Consider the following 17551-nt stretch of genomic DNA (forward strand, 5'->3'; position numbering starts at 1 on the left):
GTTTGTTTTTTTTACCTTTTCTACGGCCAATTTCAAACAATAGCATGCAAGCATCTGTTATTTAGCTGCATCACAACTTTACAGGGCCTGGAATAAAGATCTAACGATCACAGCTAACTGAAAGGACATTGCTGAGGTTGTTGAGGAACCAAGAAGCCCCAAGTCCACCATGAACTAATTATATGTATTTGGTCCATAACAGTATGAGAGGGGAACAAATGGACCTAATTTTGATTAATACTAGATGTCCACTGTGACCAATTAGTCCACAAAGGTGCCTAATTACCCATGAATAATAAATTGCTCACCAAAAAAACAATAAAACTTAGGAACATGCAGCTAAAACAGAAACGTAGGTGGCCAATTATTTTTTTTTTAAATCTTCACAGAAGCCTAGAATGTGAGCAGCAGGCGAGGCGGACATCCAGTCATTTAAAGTTTCTGAAATAATACCCTTCCCTCACAAGCAAAATAGTTCAGGCAATGTGATGAACAACACCAGCTTGTTTTGAACTGAAAAGTGTGTAATATTTTAGTATAAATACTTTAAGGGCATGTTTAATTTTTCCACATTTATGAATAAGAGACAAGACGAACCCGGGCTCAGGAATATTGCTCTGCTGCTGCCTTGATTTATCCAGAGACAGATGAGAGATCGTTAGAGACCAAACTGTAAATCCAGTTGAGATTTCACAGTGGAAATGAAAAGAAACGGAGCAATGAGTCCATAAGACACCTGCAATTAAAAAATGTTGAAACTTGATTGATACAGCAGCGACTTTCTATTCATAAATTCAAAACTACAAAGAATTTAAAGCCAGCAGGAACAACAAAGGAGTATTTTTTTTTCTTTAGTGGTTCCATAATTTTTTCCCTCAAGGTTGAGTGTGTCAATATTTTCCATCTTGATTTGAAGGAATTATCTACAATGCAATTAGATTTAGGTTTGTTTGTCTAAGTCAGAATACTTATATGCTAAATGATAGTTTTATGTAAGATCTGTAAAACAAACAAGTAAGCATCCTTCATAAGTTGTGAAAACATTTTAAAGTACTTTGTTTTACTAATTTCTCGTGTGGAAGAATTGTGAATTTTGAATTAATATGTTAGTTATAATATGTTCAATGTACATTTACTGGAGTAACTTAAAAATAAAAGTATTTTTATCTCTTCTGATTACAATAACAATTTCCTTTGGGATCAGTAAAATATTTCTGAATTTGAATTCTTAATTTGTTCACTAATTGACTCATTGACTTGATGCAACCTGCTGGCTTTAAATAATTCAGCATACCAATTAAAAAAAATTTGTAAAGTGCCTTGAGAAATTTGCTGGCGCTAAATAAATAAAGTGAATTGAATTGAAAATAAGTTTATTCTCTTGTTAAATAGATGTTTTTGTGTCACTTCTTTTGAGTAAAAGACAGTAAACGTTACTCGGTCAATTAACGTGCGTGGTGGAAACGCGGGACTTGATCAAACTGGGATGCGCGATTCAACCAGGAGCTTTTTGTTGTGGTCTGGACTGGATTCAGCTGCCCTGCCGCCGCTTCTCCTCAGGGCAGCAGCAGTGATGCAGGCGCTGCCTCTATATAAGACCCTCCAAGATGCTTCCACCATCATCATCATCATCATCATCATCGCCTTTGACTGCACCTCACACCTTCTGCTCCAGAGCCCCACTTTTACGGTAGCGACTGTTTGATTCTGTCTGTCTGTGGCGCTTTTTGCGATGTCCGGATTCCAGCAGAAGTTTGAGGAAGCGGAGCGCCGCAGCGCACAGGACGCGCGGCGCAGCCACAGTCTCCAGGACTGACTCCGGAGGGAAGTTTTTGAACATGGGGAAAGGAGAGCAAGCGGGATTTTCTACCCTTTAAGGCGTCACATCCCCGGGCGTGGACAATGGACACCCTGAGCCTGTCAGTGAACGCGGTCTCCTCCACCGTGGCAGCGGAGATCCCCACCACCGACGACCCGTTCAGCGGACCCATCAAGAACATCGCGCCGTGGAACTTCACCGTCCTGGCCGTTGTCATGTTCGTGGTCACCTCGCTGTCTCTGACCGAAAATTTCCTGGTCATGTTTGTCACTTTCAAGTTCAAGCAGCTCAGACAGCCGCTGAACTACATCATAGTTAATCTGGCCATCGCGGACTTTCTGGTGTCCCTCACCGGCGGACTGATAAGTTTCCTGACAAACGCCCGGGGCTACTTCTTCCTGGGGAGGTGGGCTTGTGTCTTGGAGGGCTTTGCCGTCACTTTCTTTGGTAGGTTTAGACTTTTATTCTGGACTTTTTGGACTCTGTGGACGGATAAATCGCAAACTCTGCAGCTGGAGGCGTCAGAATCTGAACAGATGAGTTTGGTGACTTCTCTGAAAAGTTGACTTTTACCACCTGCTCTCAGAAAGAGGGACAAATGAGAAATTAATATCTGTAAAACATGTCAGAATAATTTCGAGTTCAGGAAGTCCGTTTAGCTTGCTTGAGCACTTAGGGAAAAAAACACATTTAGTGAAATCGGAAATATTTTCTGCTGGTGCAGATGCACCAATCAGGACTTTTCTGGTTTATATTGATTCTCAATTTCCCTTGCAAATTCTTATCTTCATAGATTATAACACATAAAAGAGTTTTTTTTCTGATTTATTGTTAGAAGTAGTTCTGAATCTACCAGAAAATGAATAAATTACAATATTATCACATTTATGATTCAAAGCACTCAAATCCTAGTATTTGTTTTAATTCACTGAACAATTGCATTAAACATGCGTTCATGTGTTTAGAAAATTTAGGGCAACTTAGGGACTGAATCTTTTCCACTGACTGTCTTCTGACACCACTGTCTCCATATACACTGGCTAACTTTAACATATCCAGAAATGACCAGAACAGCATTAACTCTGACTTATAACACATTCTGGTGAACAGGTACAACTCGGAAAAGAGTTCAAACAGAAATGAATTCCTGTAAAAAAATGGCAAAGATTTACCTTTTAGTACATTCTTTAAGCAAATTCTTTCATTCATTATCATATCTGACTCAGTAGAGATGCACCGATCATGTTTCCATCCTGGTACCAACTTCCTGTTTTCCTTGAGGTCTGACTTACTAATTTTATATTTGATCAATCCCACTTTGCTTTTTTACAACAGGAAAAAGGAAAAGAATATGTTCTTTGATAATGGTAGTGCATCAACATGCATGCTGTTAGGTGGTGTGTTTATAGACTAAAGAGGGTGAGTTATCAATGAGGAGAATAAAAATAAATTTTTCAGTTCTCGTCTTATTAATAAAGTAAAAATCCGCTGATTCTGGAGTCTCTGATGCAGAGATAAAATAATAAAGTAACATGCTGTGGATTGTAACTAAAATGGGAGATTTATGGTAAAATTTCTCCGCAAAACACATAAAAGAGCTTCTGCTCTTTGAAAGTGGTTTCAGTTTTTGCTGCTATAAGTATAGGGAAGGATACATATAGTTTCCACAGCTCTCGGAATCGCAGCTTTCTTTCAGATCACATGCTTTACCGGCGAGTTTGATGGCTTTAATAACTCCACAGATTCCCAGAATTCAATTAAAACTGGCGTTTATCACCTGCTCACGGACAGGAACTTCTTGGAAAAGAATCCAAGACGTACATATCTGTGAAAAATGTCATAATAACTTTGACCTTCTGAGTGCAGCAATTTCACTCGGTTTCTTTGAGCAGTCATGCACTGAAAAGGTTATCATGTAAAATTTGAAAAGTCTAAACTGACTCAGATCTGATGAAGAAGGGACGCACCAATCAGGTGCTTGCAGGCTGATAATGACTTCCAGTGTTCCTGAAGGCCAATTTTGACCAATTCTAGTTCTTAAACATTATCACAAATAAATGAGAAATATAAACAAAAACTCCAAAAAAGAAGGAATATTGTGACTATTCTGATTTCTGTATCACAGCATTTGCTGTGAAACTCTAGAGTTAAAATACCTGCTGTTTTTTTTTTACTTTTTTGCACCTGCAAAGTATTTGCTTTTGTGCTGCGCTCTAAAAAAACAGATTCACAAAGTTATGCTCACATCAGCTGCAGAGTCCTGCTGGAGTTTTCTCACACACTGCGCTGCATGCCTTGCCATAAGTAGGTTACCATCCCCGTAATCACCAGGTTAACTAATTCACTGGGTTTTGCTTTAGGGCCTTCCTTTACTAAAGCACATAGGGAGCTCCGAACGCAGGATCATGGGAACCTGGTGAGAATAAATGCAACCAGGAGTACCTGAATAGTTCATGTGGAAGTCTGTTCTTTCTTTCACTCTGAGAAGAAAAAGCTTTTCTTTTGATTCACCTTTGGAAAGGTTTCCCTGGAGGAGAGAGAAGGTCCTCCTCAGGAAATTACACCAGATTAAAATCAAATCAATGCTTTAATTTGACATTTCCTGCCTTTTTGCAGTGTATCTGAATCTACAGTGCTGTGATAAAGTAAAAACAACAACCAGATTGAATGTTTTGTGCAAACAACACACTTTAAATGTTCAGTTTGAAACTTCCTGAAAAAAAAAAACAGCCCTGGACGTTGATGGTGCTAATTTTACTCTTGAACCTTTATGCCAGATGCTCTTGTTAAAAAGAGGCTGGTAATTAAACAGCCAGTTTCCACCTGCCTCCTTTATCCTTTGCAGTAAGTCTATCAGGCAGATACAAAGACTACCTGACTACACAGGGATAAGTAATTAACTCCAGTCTCTCAAAGTGACTTATTACCACAATTAAAGGCTGCCTTTTTTAGCCCCATTAGCAGGCAGCAGAACGCACCCAATCCAGATCATTAAAGTATTTCCAGAAACAGCGCAGCCACGCTGACCTCTGGGATGTCTGCTTAAAAATTCAGAAGCATGTTAGAGACCAAAAAAGGATGCGAAACCCCCTCGTGAGCTCATTTTTCTGAATCACACACATTAATCACCGGTGTGTTTGTGGTTGCTGATTTCCTCAGGGATCGTGGCCCTGTGGTCCTTGGCCGTCCTGTCCTTTGAGCGCTTCTTTGTGATCTGTCGGCCGCTGGGGAACATTAGATTGCAAGCCAAGCATGCCATCCTGGGCCTGCTGTTCGTGTGGACGTTTTCCTTCATCTGGACCTTCCCTCCTGTTCTGGGCTGGAACAGATACACTGTGAGCAAGATCGGAACCACCTGCGAGCCCGACTGGTGAGACGCTCAAGTTTTGTTGCTAATGTGGGCAGTGGCGACTGTCTGAAGGGCACCCTGCTCCATATAAATACCTAGTAATTAGGGCTTGAAATAAACCAACAGCAATATATAAAGTGATAGATTTATGATCAATATCAATAGAAAACACAGCCAATAAATGTTCAATAATTTCACTGAGTTCTGATCCAGATCTGCACGGCGTTGTGGGGGATGTAGGCAAAGGGAAAGTGTGAACTGCTCAACTTCTCATAGTCCAATAAGCAAGTTTGGTGGAGTCAACAAACTTACCCACTCTTTGGTATCCTAGCAACTCACTTAATCTCTGGTTACCTAGCAACAACCCATTGAGTCACTTGCAGTTTTATGTTTTGTCACCATGCTTCACCTAGAGACAGGTTTTTGTCGTGTCATTTATTTATCTTGAAAAATGTCTTATTGCGATAAGAATTTGATTAATTGCCTCGATAGCTTCCAATTAATGTTAAATAAAACAAAACTGACAGCATTATCGGAAAACGTAGTGTGATTGTGAAGTAGAAAAAAAAATTAACTCGCAGGTTTTCAATATTAACTTGCAGAAATCTGAAAAGTGTGGCTTGTATTTGCATTCAGCTGCTGTGTGGACCCACGTTTCTCCACATTTCCAGCTGCAAGTATTCTTGTGTCTCTACCAGCTTTGTAAACCTTCAGCTGGTTTATTTATCTGTGTCAGACTAAAAGAATATGAATACATGGTGCACAGGTTGTGTAAGAATGTTTTTAATAACTGGATAAAAAAAGGTTAAAAAAAACGTCACTTTTTTAGGGGGTGCTTTGCAAAAAATTTTAAAACCCTTTACAATTACATTTTTCCTTACTTATCAATGACTTTTCTTTGTGGCGTGGTATATGTCATAAAATCTCAATGAATACATTAAACTCAGTGGTTGTATTGTGACAAAATATGGCAGACTTTGAGGAGAATTTCACAAGCACGAAGTCTTATGGACTTTTTTATATACCAAGCTAATTTTGATAGGTTTCCGCCTAACGATTCCCTCCAGGTAATTACTTTTCATCCACATACCTTTGACACAAACAGATAGATAACAGGCATGTTGCACACGGCCCAGGGCCTTCAATCTGAATGCGCTTCATGAGGGGAGCTGAGCAGCCTCTGCCCCCAGGGAGCCATCTGGATAACGCTATTTAGATGTTTTGATTTGAACCGAGTGCTGACCTCGAGCCCAGAAAGGAGAATTATTTCTGAAACTACAATGTGGGAGAACAAACGGTTCACACAGAACAATTATCAGATCTCTCATTGGAGAGTCCAGACACATGGATGACCTCTGGCTGCATAATGCCACAGGTGAGTAGAGCAGCACTGCTTCAATATGATACGACTCAAGAAGAAGTAAAAAAAAAGTTACAGCGCAGTAAATCTACTCCTACAAGTAATTTTAAAATAAATGTAGCAGAGTAAATGTAAGAACGACAGAAGGCATTTGGTTAAAAGCAGATCAGAGATTTCAGAGGTGTGTGTGTGCGCGTGTGTGTGTATGCGTGCGTGTGTGTTGTCCAGATACTGCAGCATCATCAGTCTGGTGAATTTAAATACGTCATTAATTTGAAAAATTTTGACACTGAAAATGAGTAGACCACACCTCAGTGCTGCAGCTGTATTCATGTGCAAAAAACCGTGTCAAAATAACAGTTTTATAGTTGAAATCTGGTAAAAATATGATTAGAACAGTTCAAAAGAGATTATTCCCCTTATGCAAACTACAAACAAAGAAGAGTAAAGGCCAAACTGGCTTTGATGCTAACAGCAAGGACTAAGCTGGTCTGCCTTTAAATAAAATCTAGTGCAACCAGTTGACTTCAAAACTCGGCTAATAATGCCGTGTAGCACCCCTGGGTGTCATTTATTCTCAGTAAAATGCTGATTTTAGAGGACAGTGCTGAACAAACAGCGTCATTAAGACCAAAGAGCACAGCAGGTCAGGGAGGATGTTGCAGAGTTTGGGTATAAACAATATCCATGGATTAAAAGGCCAACCGTAACTCTGGAGGGGCTGCAGAGATATACAATTTGTTTTGGAGAAAACTAGTTTGTGTTCCTCACAGATCTTTATGGAGTTTTATGGAAGACTGGGAAGAAAAAAACAAACATTTTCTGTCCTGTTTGGAATTTTCCACACGCAATGCAGAGGAAACATCAAATAAGTGATAGAAGGTGTTCTTGACGGATGAGACTCTCAAATCAAAACTGACACGGTTAAAGTAGAGGTGGCAGCATCATGATGTGGGGATGATTTCTGCAGCAGAGACAGGGATGTTGGGGTTGATGTCAAGATGGACGCAGCAAAATAACTGACAATCCTGGAGGAAAACCTGCAGCTGGAATGGAGGGACTGAACACAAAGTCAGGCACAACTTTCCAAACTTATTCCACTATTATGCATCATGCTTCATCTTGATCACTTGAAAAACATACATTGAAATTTGTTGTAACATGTTAAACGGAAGAAAAGATCAATGGGTGTCAATATTTTAAATTCATTTAATGATTGATATAACCAGGGCTGCACAGTGGCGCAGTTGGTAGAGCTGTTGCCTTGCAGCAAGAAGGTTCTGGGTTTGATTCCCGGCCCCGGTCTTTCTGCATGGAGTTTGCATGTTCTCCCTGTGCATGGTGGGTTTTCTCCAGGTACTCCGGTTTCCTCCCACAGTCCAAAAACATGACTGTCAGGTTAATTGGTCTGTCTAAATTGTCCATAGGTGTGAGTGTTTGTGTGCATGGTTGTTTGTCTCTGTGTTGCCCTGCGACAGACTGGTGACCTGTCCAGAGTGACCCCGTCTCTCATCCGGAACGTGAGCTGGAGAGGCACCAGCAACCCTCCCAACCCCACTAAGGGACAAGGGTGTAAAGAAAATGGATGGATGGATGGATGGTGTGCTAATTAACTCAATTAGACGAAGGAGCTAATAGACAAAGTGCTTGTTTCAGCTAATGACAGTAAGAGTTAAATATTTGAATGTTTAAAGAAATTATAAAGATGGAACTAATTAAAACTACATAGGCGCATGTACATCTCCCTTTAGCTGTAGAAATACTTCATGATGGTTTACTATATTTGTTATATTCATATTGATTGATTATATTTAAGTGGGACAGTTCATATTAATGAACGTACAAAGTTGTTGAAATGCTAATTTTCATCCATGGTGCCATAACACCTCAAAAAACCTTTTTTGACGGACAAATGCCAAAATACTAATTTATTATTATTTTATGTTTACAAAACCATGTTGCAAATATAACTAACACAAAAGTTCTTAAATAAGGCTAATAAGGGATAGTCAAGATGACATTCTAATTACACTTAACCAAATAAAGACTGCAAGTTGTAGCAAATAGAAATAATTTCTAGCAGATTTTTATAGATACATTTTTTGTCCTAGTATCAGAATTAACTCAAACGTCGCGCATTTCCTGTTTTTGAGATTACCTAATTTCTTAACTGACCTCAATTTGTCCGATTAACCAATTGAGAAGACTAAATATCAAATTAATTGAAATCAGTTTGATGAAAGATGAGGTGCTGCTGCCTGCTCACACTGATAACCGACACACAAGGAAAGATGGCTTGCTAAATGTTCAAATGGCATTATGGTAATTGGGTTACATAGAACTGAGTTAACCTCACAGTGTTCTTCTGTTTAAAATAAAGAAATAAAATGCTGTGAAACCTCACCTTTTTCCTGGAAGGGACAGGCTATATGAAAAAAAAAAACGAAAAGGAGAAATCTCTAATGAAAGAGTGTCCAAAGTACGAAACAGAGGCAAATGATTTGACACGGCCATCGATCACAATTCAAAAATGGCTTGAATTTGGTTTGGATACATTTAAAAAATTAAAAAAAAACCTTTATGATGCAATTTTCACTAAAACTGTTTAAAAAAAAATACAAATTCACGTAGCGAGCAATATGCAATTTGAAAAATTAGGAACTTGTTTGCCGTTTGTATTTTTCTTCAACCAGATAAACCTTTGAGATACCGATCGATTTTCTTGAGAAATCAGACTACTTTTTTTTATAAAAAATATTGTGATTAATTTACTGTTGAACAGGTAGACATGAAAAAAATAAAGTAGTTCTTCAAAATTTTACTGAGAGCTAAATTTTGTGGCGCCCTAAGCACTTTGAATTTAACATTTTTTGAAGCAAAAAGTTTGACCACCACTGCTATAAACAGCTGCACTTTTATGGTGCATTCAAATACATCACCTACATCACACTACTGCTGAAAAACAGAGTTTTTAACTCATAATAGACGCCTAACAGTCTACTTATCTAATTGGTAAATTGCAGAAGCAACATTTCTTGGTCTGGGCTTTACTAAAACTCTTGCTTTCATATGGAGGCAGGGAATCATGCTGCTCTATCTGCCAGGTGGATCCCCAGAAATTAATCTGAATGGTGTTTCATTAGAGATTCGTAGGTGTTCTTATGGAAACAACTTAATTAGGCTAAATTGCTGTCCTGAGGGCTCTTAAGTGTTCGCAGAGATTGGTCTCAGCTGTGAAATTTTCCATTTAACTAAAGCTCAAATGAGGAGCCAAACTGTGATGTTTCTCTTGAGTCACATAAAAGCTCTTGAATTTCACAGCGTCTCATAGCTGGGAATTGATTGTTTGCCTTCTGGTTCTTAAAGCGACGCTCAATTAGTGTAGCAGCTGATCCGAGCATCCGCTTATTACCTTATCAAGAAATACTGTAACAGTAAATAACCAAATAGCCAACAGTGATTATCAATGTTTTTTTTTGTCTTCCTCTCCACAGGTATTCAACCAACATAACAGACCACAGTTATATCATCACTTTCTTCACCACTTGTTTCATTTTACCACTTGGAGTGATTTTCTTCTGCTATGGGAAGCTCCTCAGGAAGCTCAGAAAGGTCAGTTCTGAGTTGGAAGACATCGTGTGCAGGGTGCTGCATAGAATTAATGTTTTTATGATTTCCAGCATTAGTGCTAGAAGATAGAGATGCAGTCGTGAAGTGCATAGTCAATCGTTTTTTACACTGTTTGTAATTGGAAAAACCTTCAGTAGCTACGTCTCCATTACAAATGTCAATATGCTGCTAATGCTGAAAAGTCAATTTTGCAATTGCAGCATTTCCTTCAAATTTGAAACGCTGTCAAAATCACACGTCAGTAGGTTTGTTCATGCAATAAGTTGAATGTTAACATGCGGCAGTGCTATCCTCCTATGACTTCCTGTCGTCTTCTTCGTCTTTTCCGCCAGTAGTAACATTTGGTTGTTGATCACTCGACTAGCATAATGCGAATAAAGTGTTTCCATTGCAGTTTTGAAGAATGTACAATTGTTTTTTACAGCTGTGTCCCTGGAATCTTGTTCTCCTAATTATTGTCCTTTATGAATGCTGATATGTTGTATATGACCAAGAAAAGGCTATAAACTGCTGGAAAAAAAAGCACACAATTCTTTTGGTGACATAATTCATCAATGCATTAATAGTTTCTGTTTCCTTCAGGTATCTCATGGCCGTCTGGCAACTGCCAGAAAGCCCGAGCGGCAGGTGACCCGTATGGTTGTGGTGATGATTGTGGCGTTCATGGTGGGTTGGACCCCTTACGCAGCCTTCTCCATACTGGTCACAGCTTATCCCACTATTGAGCTTGACCCAAGGGCGGCTGCCATCCCGGCTTTCTTCTCCAAAACAGCCGCCGTTTACAATCCAATCATCTACGTCTTTATGAACAAACAGGTAACGGTTCCCTTTAAAGCAACATGAAGAAACATTATCACAATAAAGAGCGTAGCAATATATTTTCATGCAGCTTTTTGGAAGTTTAAAATGCCAATAACTTTAGCCAGATCATAAGATGGCACAGCTAAGCAGCTGCGTGAAGTCTGGACATCCATGTGATTGCAAAGAGGGGATTTGCATGCAGACCTCGACTGGATGTAAACAGCATTTAGCAGACAGGAAATGATTTCAACGGGCCTCAGACAGACATAAGGTGCCAACAGTCATGTGAAACAATTAAGACACCCTAACCTCTGGAAAAACACTAAAATTATGAAATAACAGCACTTAAGCAACAAAAATGAATCTTTCCAGTCTAATTAATGACAATAAAAAGAAACCTTTAATATTCTTTAATGGTCAGCTGACCAGGTCCTGCTGGAACAAAGCATCCCCATGAAACTTCCTCAAAACTGGTCTGAAATTATGTTTGTGGAATACTTAATACTTAATTTAATACTTTTGTCTTTTTGGCTGTGACTTTATGCAAGCAAGACAATACAGGATTGCATAAAAAGTGTATTACAATAAAAAATAAACATTACGATAAATTCTCACCAATATTTAGAGTTTCTGTAGGCTTTTTTTTTTGTGTCGATGGTTTCAGAGTGAATGCCTCCATCTGAACATGGTGACAGTTGTTTTAAAGCCTCTCCTCTTGTAGACTATTTCCTATAAAGTGGAAAAGCTGATTTGAAATTCCTGTGAGATCTCTTCAAATCCCCTACCAGACTCATAAGCAGTTAGCTTCTTTCTAGAGGCCTAAGGCAGCTCTTTCTACCTCACAATGGTGTTCACATTCACTTCAACAATGAGGACACCAAACTAAATGTCCAAGTTTAAACAGGATAAACAACGTTCTGGGTCTGATTTGATATGTAATTTTTGCCCAAAGCAGACTGAAATGATGGCCACTTGTGATAGTTTGAAGTTTTTAGATGTCAGAAGTTGAATTTTTTTAATCTATCTGACAGGTTTGAAAGGTTCTCTTGTCCTAATTTCCTTCACATGACTATATGATTCCAGCTGACCTGCAACAGTCAGATTTTTTCCCCCCCACTAGGGTAGATAACAAGGTGAGCTCAAACAGTCTGAGGGGATTTCCATGATGCGTGACTAACTCTGCTTGTAGTTTAGTGGGTGAACGCCTTCAGCCAACTCAAAGGTCAAAGGTTGCTGACTATGAAACATCCTTGGACCGCATCACTTCATGAGGTTATTTAAAATGTTTTGAACAGGTTTTAATCTCCCAGTGTCACCTCGCTTAGTCTTAGTTAAAATATTTAGAACATGTTAAAGATTTGAGTTAGGTTTGTCATGTTACATTCAAAATTTCAGTTTATTTAATTGGGAGTTTCTATTACAGCTGCATGTGTTTTGAGGGCCATTCACCTTTGCAAAAAATAGCTCAAACTCAGTCATATTGGATAAAGAATGTCTATTAGCATCACTTTTCAGGTCTTGCCAGGAACTAAAATCAGATTTAGGTCAATCTAATATTGGTAGACAAAGGGGCTCCTGCTAAAACAAGGTAATTGTCAGGCTGAAAGATGAACCTCAATTCCTGTGTGAAATGTTTTGCAGCCTAAAACAGGTTTTCTTCTAGGATAGCTCTGCTCCATCCATCTTCCCTTATCTCTGTTTTACCAGTCACATTTCTAAAAAGCAGGTACATTTCGAAGGAAATTAGTTGCTCAACATTTTCTTTCAGAGTGCAAGAGTAAAGGGGGCCGAGTTCAAAAGAAAACCATGATTGCAATTTTTTTTAATTGTAAAACAGCTACGTACTACTTGGTGTTGGTGTGCCACATAAAATCCAACTAAAAATATTGAAGTGTCAAAAAAAGTTTAATGCTTCAATAAAATAATGAGGTTGTTTATTTTGTCATTGTGTAAGGCACCACAGGTTCAGTTATAATTAATAGAATAGTTAGAATAAATATATCTGACCAAAAATACTACAAGCAATAACAAATAGCTGTTTTTACATGCTTTAATTATTTCATACCAAATGCATATGAAATCATTTGGTTATAAGAATAAATATGTTTTAAGGTTACTCATCAACTGTATAAACGCACAATATTTTGCAGTTTGCCAGAGCATATATATGTGTGTGAGCATAATGTAAAAAAGTGAAGTCATTCTCAGTAACCCTGCTATAATTTGTCACCGTACAACGAGAAAACAACGGAAGGAGTCAGAGGATTGTTTAGAAAAGTTTGTGTAATATTTGTTGCAAATGCACTAAAAGGTGAATAAAAAAAATAAATCAGATCTCAAACACTTTGAAATTCTGAGGTGGGACCTTAAGAAAGCTGTGCAAATAATTTTTGATGACATTAGGGGCCTAAAAAACACACACAAAAAAAGAGAGAACCCAAATTTTACCACACTTTCAGACCTCTGAAGTCAGACAGATTAATCACCAGTGAGAGGTGTTGCTGATAAAGATGGTTCTACAGTCTACTGAATCATGGGGGTGTATTTCTTTTACAGGTTTTCTATTTTGGCTTCACTTTTGTTCAAGAACAGTTGACCTTCTGTGAACAGTATGATGTCCATCAGTACCTCTAAACTGCCAAACATTTCTTACATCTGTAATAAAGTACTTAGTCCACAAAGTCTGAAACAGAGAATTTTAAACGGTTCTTTTGAAACTAAATATATTTTTTTGCTTTTGCCGCAGTTCAGGAAATGCCTGATCCAGCATTTTACCGGCATGGGAACCATCCCAGAAAGCAACATGAATCAGACCACAGAACGACCCGGAATTACTGCCGAGAGTCACACGGGGGAAATGTCTGCCATCGCAGCCCGCATCCCTGTAGGCGGCACCGTGTCTCCCAGATCCGATGACTCTCCAACTGACTGTGGCTCCTTTGCTCAGCTTCCCATCCCAGAGAACAAAGTGTGCCCATTGTAACTGCAAGCCTTCTTCCATTAGGTGTCATTTTTCCTCCCTAAGAGTGAATATTACCAGTCTGTCATCCAGCTACAGTGTGCTTCAGAAACTCTGCGGACTCTAAGAGAAGTTCAGATAATTAGTCAATGTCTTGGCTATACTTTGAGGGCACTGGGCACTTTTGAAGAACCTTCATTGTTCTCTGGAACTGTGGAAAAGTTTTGTGCTTTAGCCTGTTTTGGTAGTTCGTTATATTTTGTTTAAAATAGGGCCAGAAAATAGCAGTAACAGATATATTCAGCCTTTGCCCAGTAGGCCACTTGTAAATACTGAATACTCCTTTCTCTTCTTCTTTTTCTCCTTGTCCCTGACGCACTTCCTGTTTATGAATCACATCAGAGGGCACTTCAATTCAACTTCATAGTGCCTGCCTTTAAATCTCAGTGTAGCAGTGGATTGAAAAATCTCGACATCAGTAAGTTAAGGAATGGTCAGCGTATTTCAAAAACCACAGTGCATCCAGGCTTTCATCTTGTCCTTGCCCTCTCCTTTGAAGCCCCTTGATAGCGTCTGCATAGAAAATGTTGATTTCCTATGCTGTTTTCAGTGTTTGCTTTGGCAGCAAGCTTCAGTCAGCTTTTTGTGTCAAAAGCACGAAGCAGTCTTTGAATTGGGAGTTCTTCTCTTTTTTTATTTTAGTGTTTATTGCACAGACTAGTTTGGGCCAAGGCTTTCATCTTTATTGAGTATGGTCGAGTTGTCTCACCAGTCTGCCACTGTTTCTTTTGCAGTTTTAGAGTCTGCTAGCAAGAGATTAGGAAATATGCAACACTGCATATGAACAGCACTTGTCTAACAAGAAGCTCTAAAAACTTACTGGCCACTTTAGTACGGACAACTGCTCATTTGTTTATTGTTAGAAAATAATGTAATGCAAAAATATTTCTACTGCAGCAGACGTGCCTATTTTCTGGACACATTGCTCCAGAAAATAGGCCAGATACTCTGTACTCCAGATACTCCAGAGTATCTGCAGGTTCCAGCAGTTCAAATTTAAGACTTTTTAAATGCTGCTTTGAAAGAAATATTACATAAATGCCACTTTGAATAAAATTTAAGACAAAAAAAAAAACTATAAATATATGGGATGGTCCGGGAATCCTGCTGAATTACAATCAAGCATAGCAAAATGTTTTACATTTCTAGGGTCTTTTTGTAGCTCTTGGCAGCATCTTTGTGCTTCTTGTCCTCACAATGCAAATGTGTTTTTTCACAGAATGCACCTAGCCTCGTATGGGTTCGCAGCAGAAGTAACCCAGAAGCCGACCGGCGATAAATTTTACGCTTAAAGGGTTCGACACAGGCAGATCGACGCCACTCCCTTTCCATTCATTTTCTATGAAATGTATACAATGAGGGGACAGTCGCTTGCCCAGTCAAGCAACTGATGACATGCATGTGAAATTTTGCTCATAAATGTAGAGGTGACAAGATGAAAGATTTTCAACTTTTGTCACGGTTGTCACTATTGCTATTGTTAGATTTCACCCCATCATTTGTCGCTCCCATCACCTGAAATATAAAAGGCTAGTTAGCTAGCAAGGGTGTATTAGCAGCTAGTTAGCGGTAGCCTCAATCCAAACTGATTGCTACAAAACAAAATGAAGATGTCGACGCACAACTAAAACTTCTGCAATATGGAAAGTCAAACAAAAAACAATTCATATGAGAATATACAAAAGGAAATAGTCCTGTCATGACATAATTTAAGGCTTGAGATAGACATATCTAAAGCCAGCTTGTAAATTTAAGATTTTTTAGGACCTTAATTTTAGATGCATGAATTTAGGACTTTTTAAGAATGCACAGACACCTATTACCAACTGAGTGTTGTACAAATACTTTAGCCTTCCTGACTATTGTTGCTCAGCATGTCCATTCCTTCATGATCCACTTGTATCCAACATCTGGCATCTCCTTCTCCCAGGTAACAAAGCTCAAATCATTCTTAGACAAGACCGTTTTTTCACTGTACTCCAATGTTCTCTGCAGTCACTGAATCACAGTCCAACACAACTCCTTTTGGATATCGAGCTGACAAATCTACAACATGTCTGATGCCAAAATCTCATAAGTGTTGACAATACCTTGCTAAATGTATGTCAAATGTAATAAAGACGATTCTAAGGGACAAACTGGATCAAACCCACTATTAGCACAATGTTCCCTGAATGTTGGGAAACCAGGTTGCTAAGTGTAGTCACTGTGACAAAAATGCAGTGGACTAGAGTTGCTTTGATAATTAGCCATAATTTCTATGTTAAGCAAAAATCAAAAGCAATACCGAAGTCAAATGATGTCCAACGAACTAGCACCGAAGCTTTAGCTACAACAGGTGTAGCAGAGAGTGTTGCTAATTGCTGGACTTTGTGTTGCATGTTTGTTCACTGTTATTTGGTATATGTCAATCACTGTTATCTGCTGCACAATGATACTCTATGTATGAACAATATAACATTATGGTGTCTGTGTGTCCCAGTCATGTCAGGCAGTTCTATTCAAAATCACATCATGAGGGTGTGTACATCTGTGCTATATTTATTGTGTTACATTAATGTAATCATAACAGTATGAGGCCATGGTGATCACAAATGCTAAGTTTGGTGACATCCTTCAATAATATTACTACAGTATGCATCTCTTTTGAAATGGGTAAAAGTGGTTTTAAATTATCCAAACAACGTTTAACTAATGTAAATGATCTTTGTTTGCATGGGTGAAATGAACTTGCTCCTTTGGGTGTTTCAGAGTAGAGTCACTTACTCCTGTGTATCGACAGGAGTCAGTAGGCTGAATCTTGGCTTTAGAATGCTACATCTTCTTAGAGAAACCAGTTAGACCACCAGAAATGTTGTACTGTTCACATAAAATGTCAAATTTGTATTCTAAATGTGCTGTTTGCATCATTGTTTTTCAATCTCAAATTACAGTTTGCTCATGCTGTTTGTTGATTCTCTCCTTTCAATGTCTCTGTCTCTGTTTTGGCTACCCTAAAATATTCCAAGATACAGTTGCATTCAAGCAGCATCATCAAAAGAAATAATAGTGTATCATCATTTTATGTACCATTAACCCAAAACACATTTATATATACGGCTTTAGAAAGATGGGCTACAAAAAAGATTGTCCACAGATACATATTGGCCATTTGGTAATTCACTACTCAGGTTTGATGCACATATTTAGGATTAAGGTTGCAGCGATTGCATTTTTCTGGCCAATTGCCCGTTATCAATCTTTAAGAAGCCTGACCTGCTGATTCCAATTTTGGTCAATATCAATTTTTTTGGTCTGAAATATCACTAAATATAGCATAAAAGTTGGTAACAGAGATGTGACTATTAACTGCAAACGTTGGCTTAGACATGACATGACCTGGTGGGCCAGTCTGGCAGTCAAACCTCTCATGGGACAGCAAAAGAGGACAGTGGTTGAATTTTAAACCTTTGCTTAGGCAGTTAAGATCGGGGGATAAGATCGGCTTCCGATGCAAGTATCGGCCAATCATTGATCTAACTAAATTAAGGAAATCGGCTGGTCAATAAATTGATGCACCCGTATTTAGGATAT

The 17551-nt window shown here is 38.7% G+C and overlaps 1 protein-coding gene across 1 annotated transcript; it reads left to right on the plus strand.

Annotated features, from left to right (window-relative positions):
- The first annotated feature begins 1479 nt into the window (after positions 1 to 1479).
- Positions 1480 to 16926, plus strand: valopa (vertebrate ancient long opsin a). The gene is made up of 5 exons (XM_008430418.3): positions 1480 to 2266; positions 4979 to 5189; positions 10023 to 10140; positions 10741 to 10974; positions 13706 to 16926. The coding sequence occupies exons 1-5, from the start codon at positions 1903 to 1905 to the stop codon at positions 13940 to 13942; spliced, it is 1164 nt and encodes a 387-aa protein (XP_008428640.1). The 5' UTR covers positions 1480 to 1902; the 3' UTR covers positions 13943 to 16926.
- Positions 16927 to 17551: the final 625 nt, after the last annotated feature.

This window comes from Poecilia reticulata, chromosome 15 (assembly GCF_904066995.2).
Source record: "Poecilia reticulata chromosome 15, P_reticulata-male-v2, whole genome shotgun sequence".
NCBI lineage: Eukaryota > Metazoa > Chordata > Actinopteri > Cyprinodontiformes > Poeciliidae > Poecilia > Poecilia reticulata.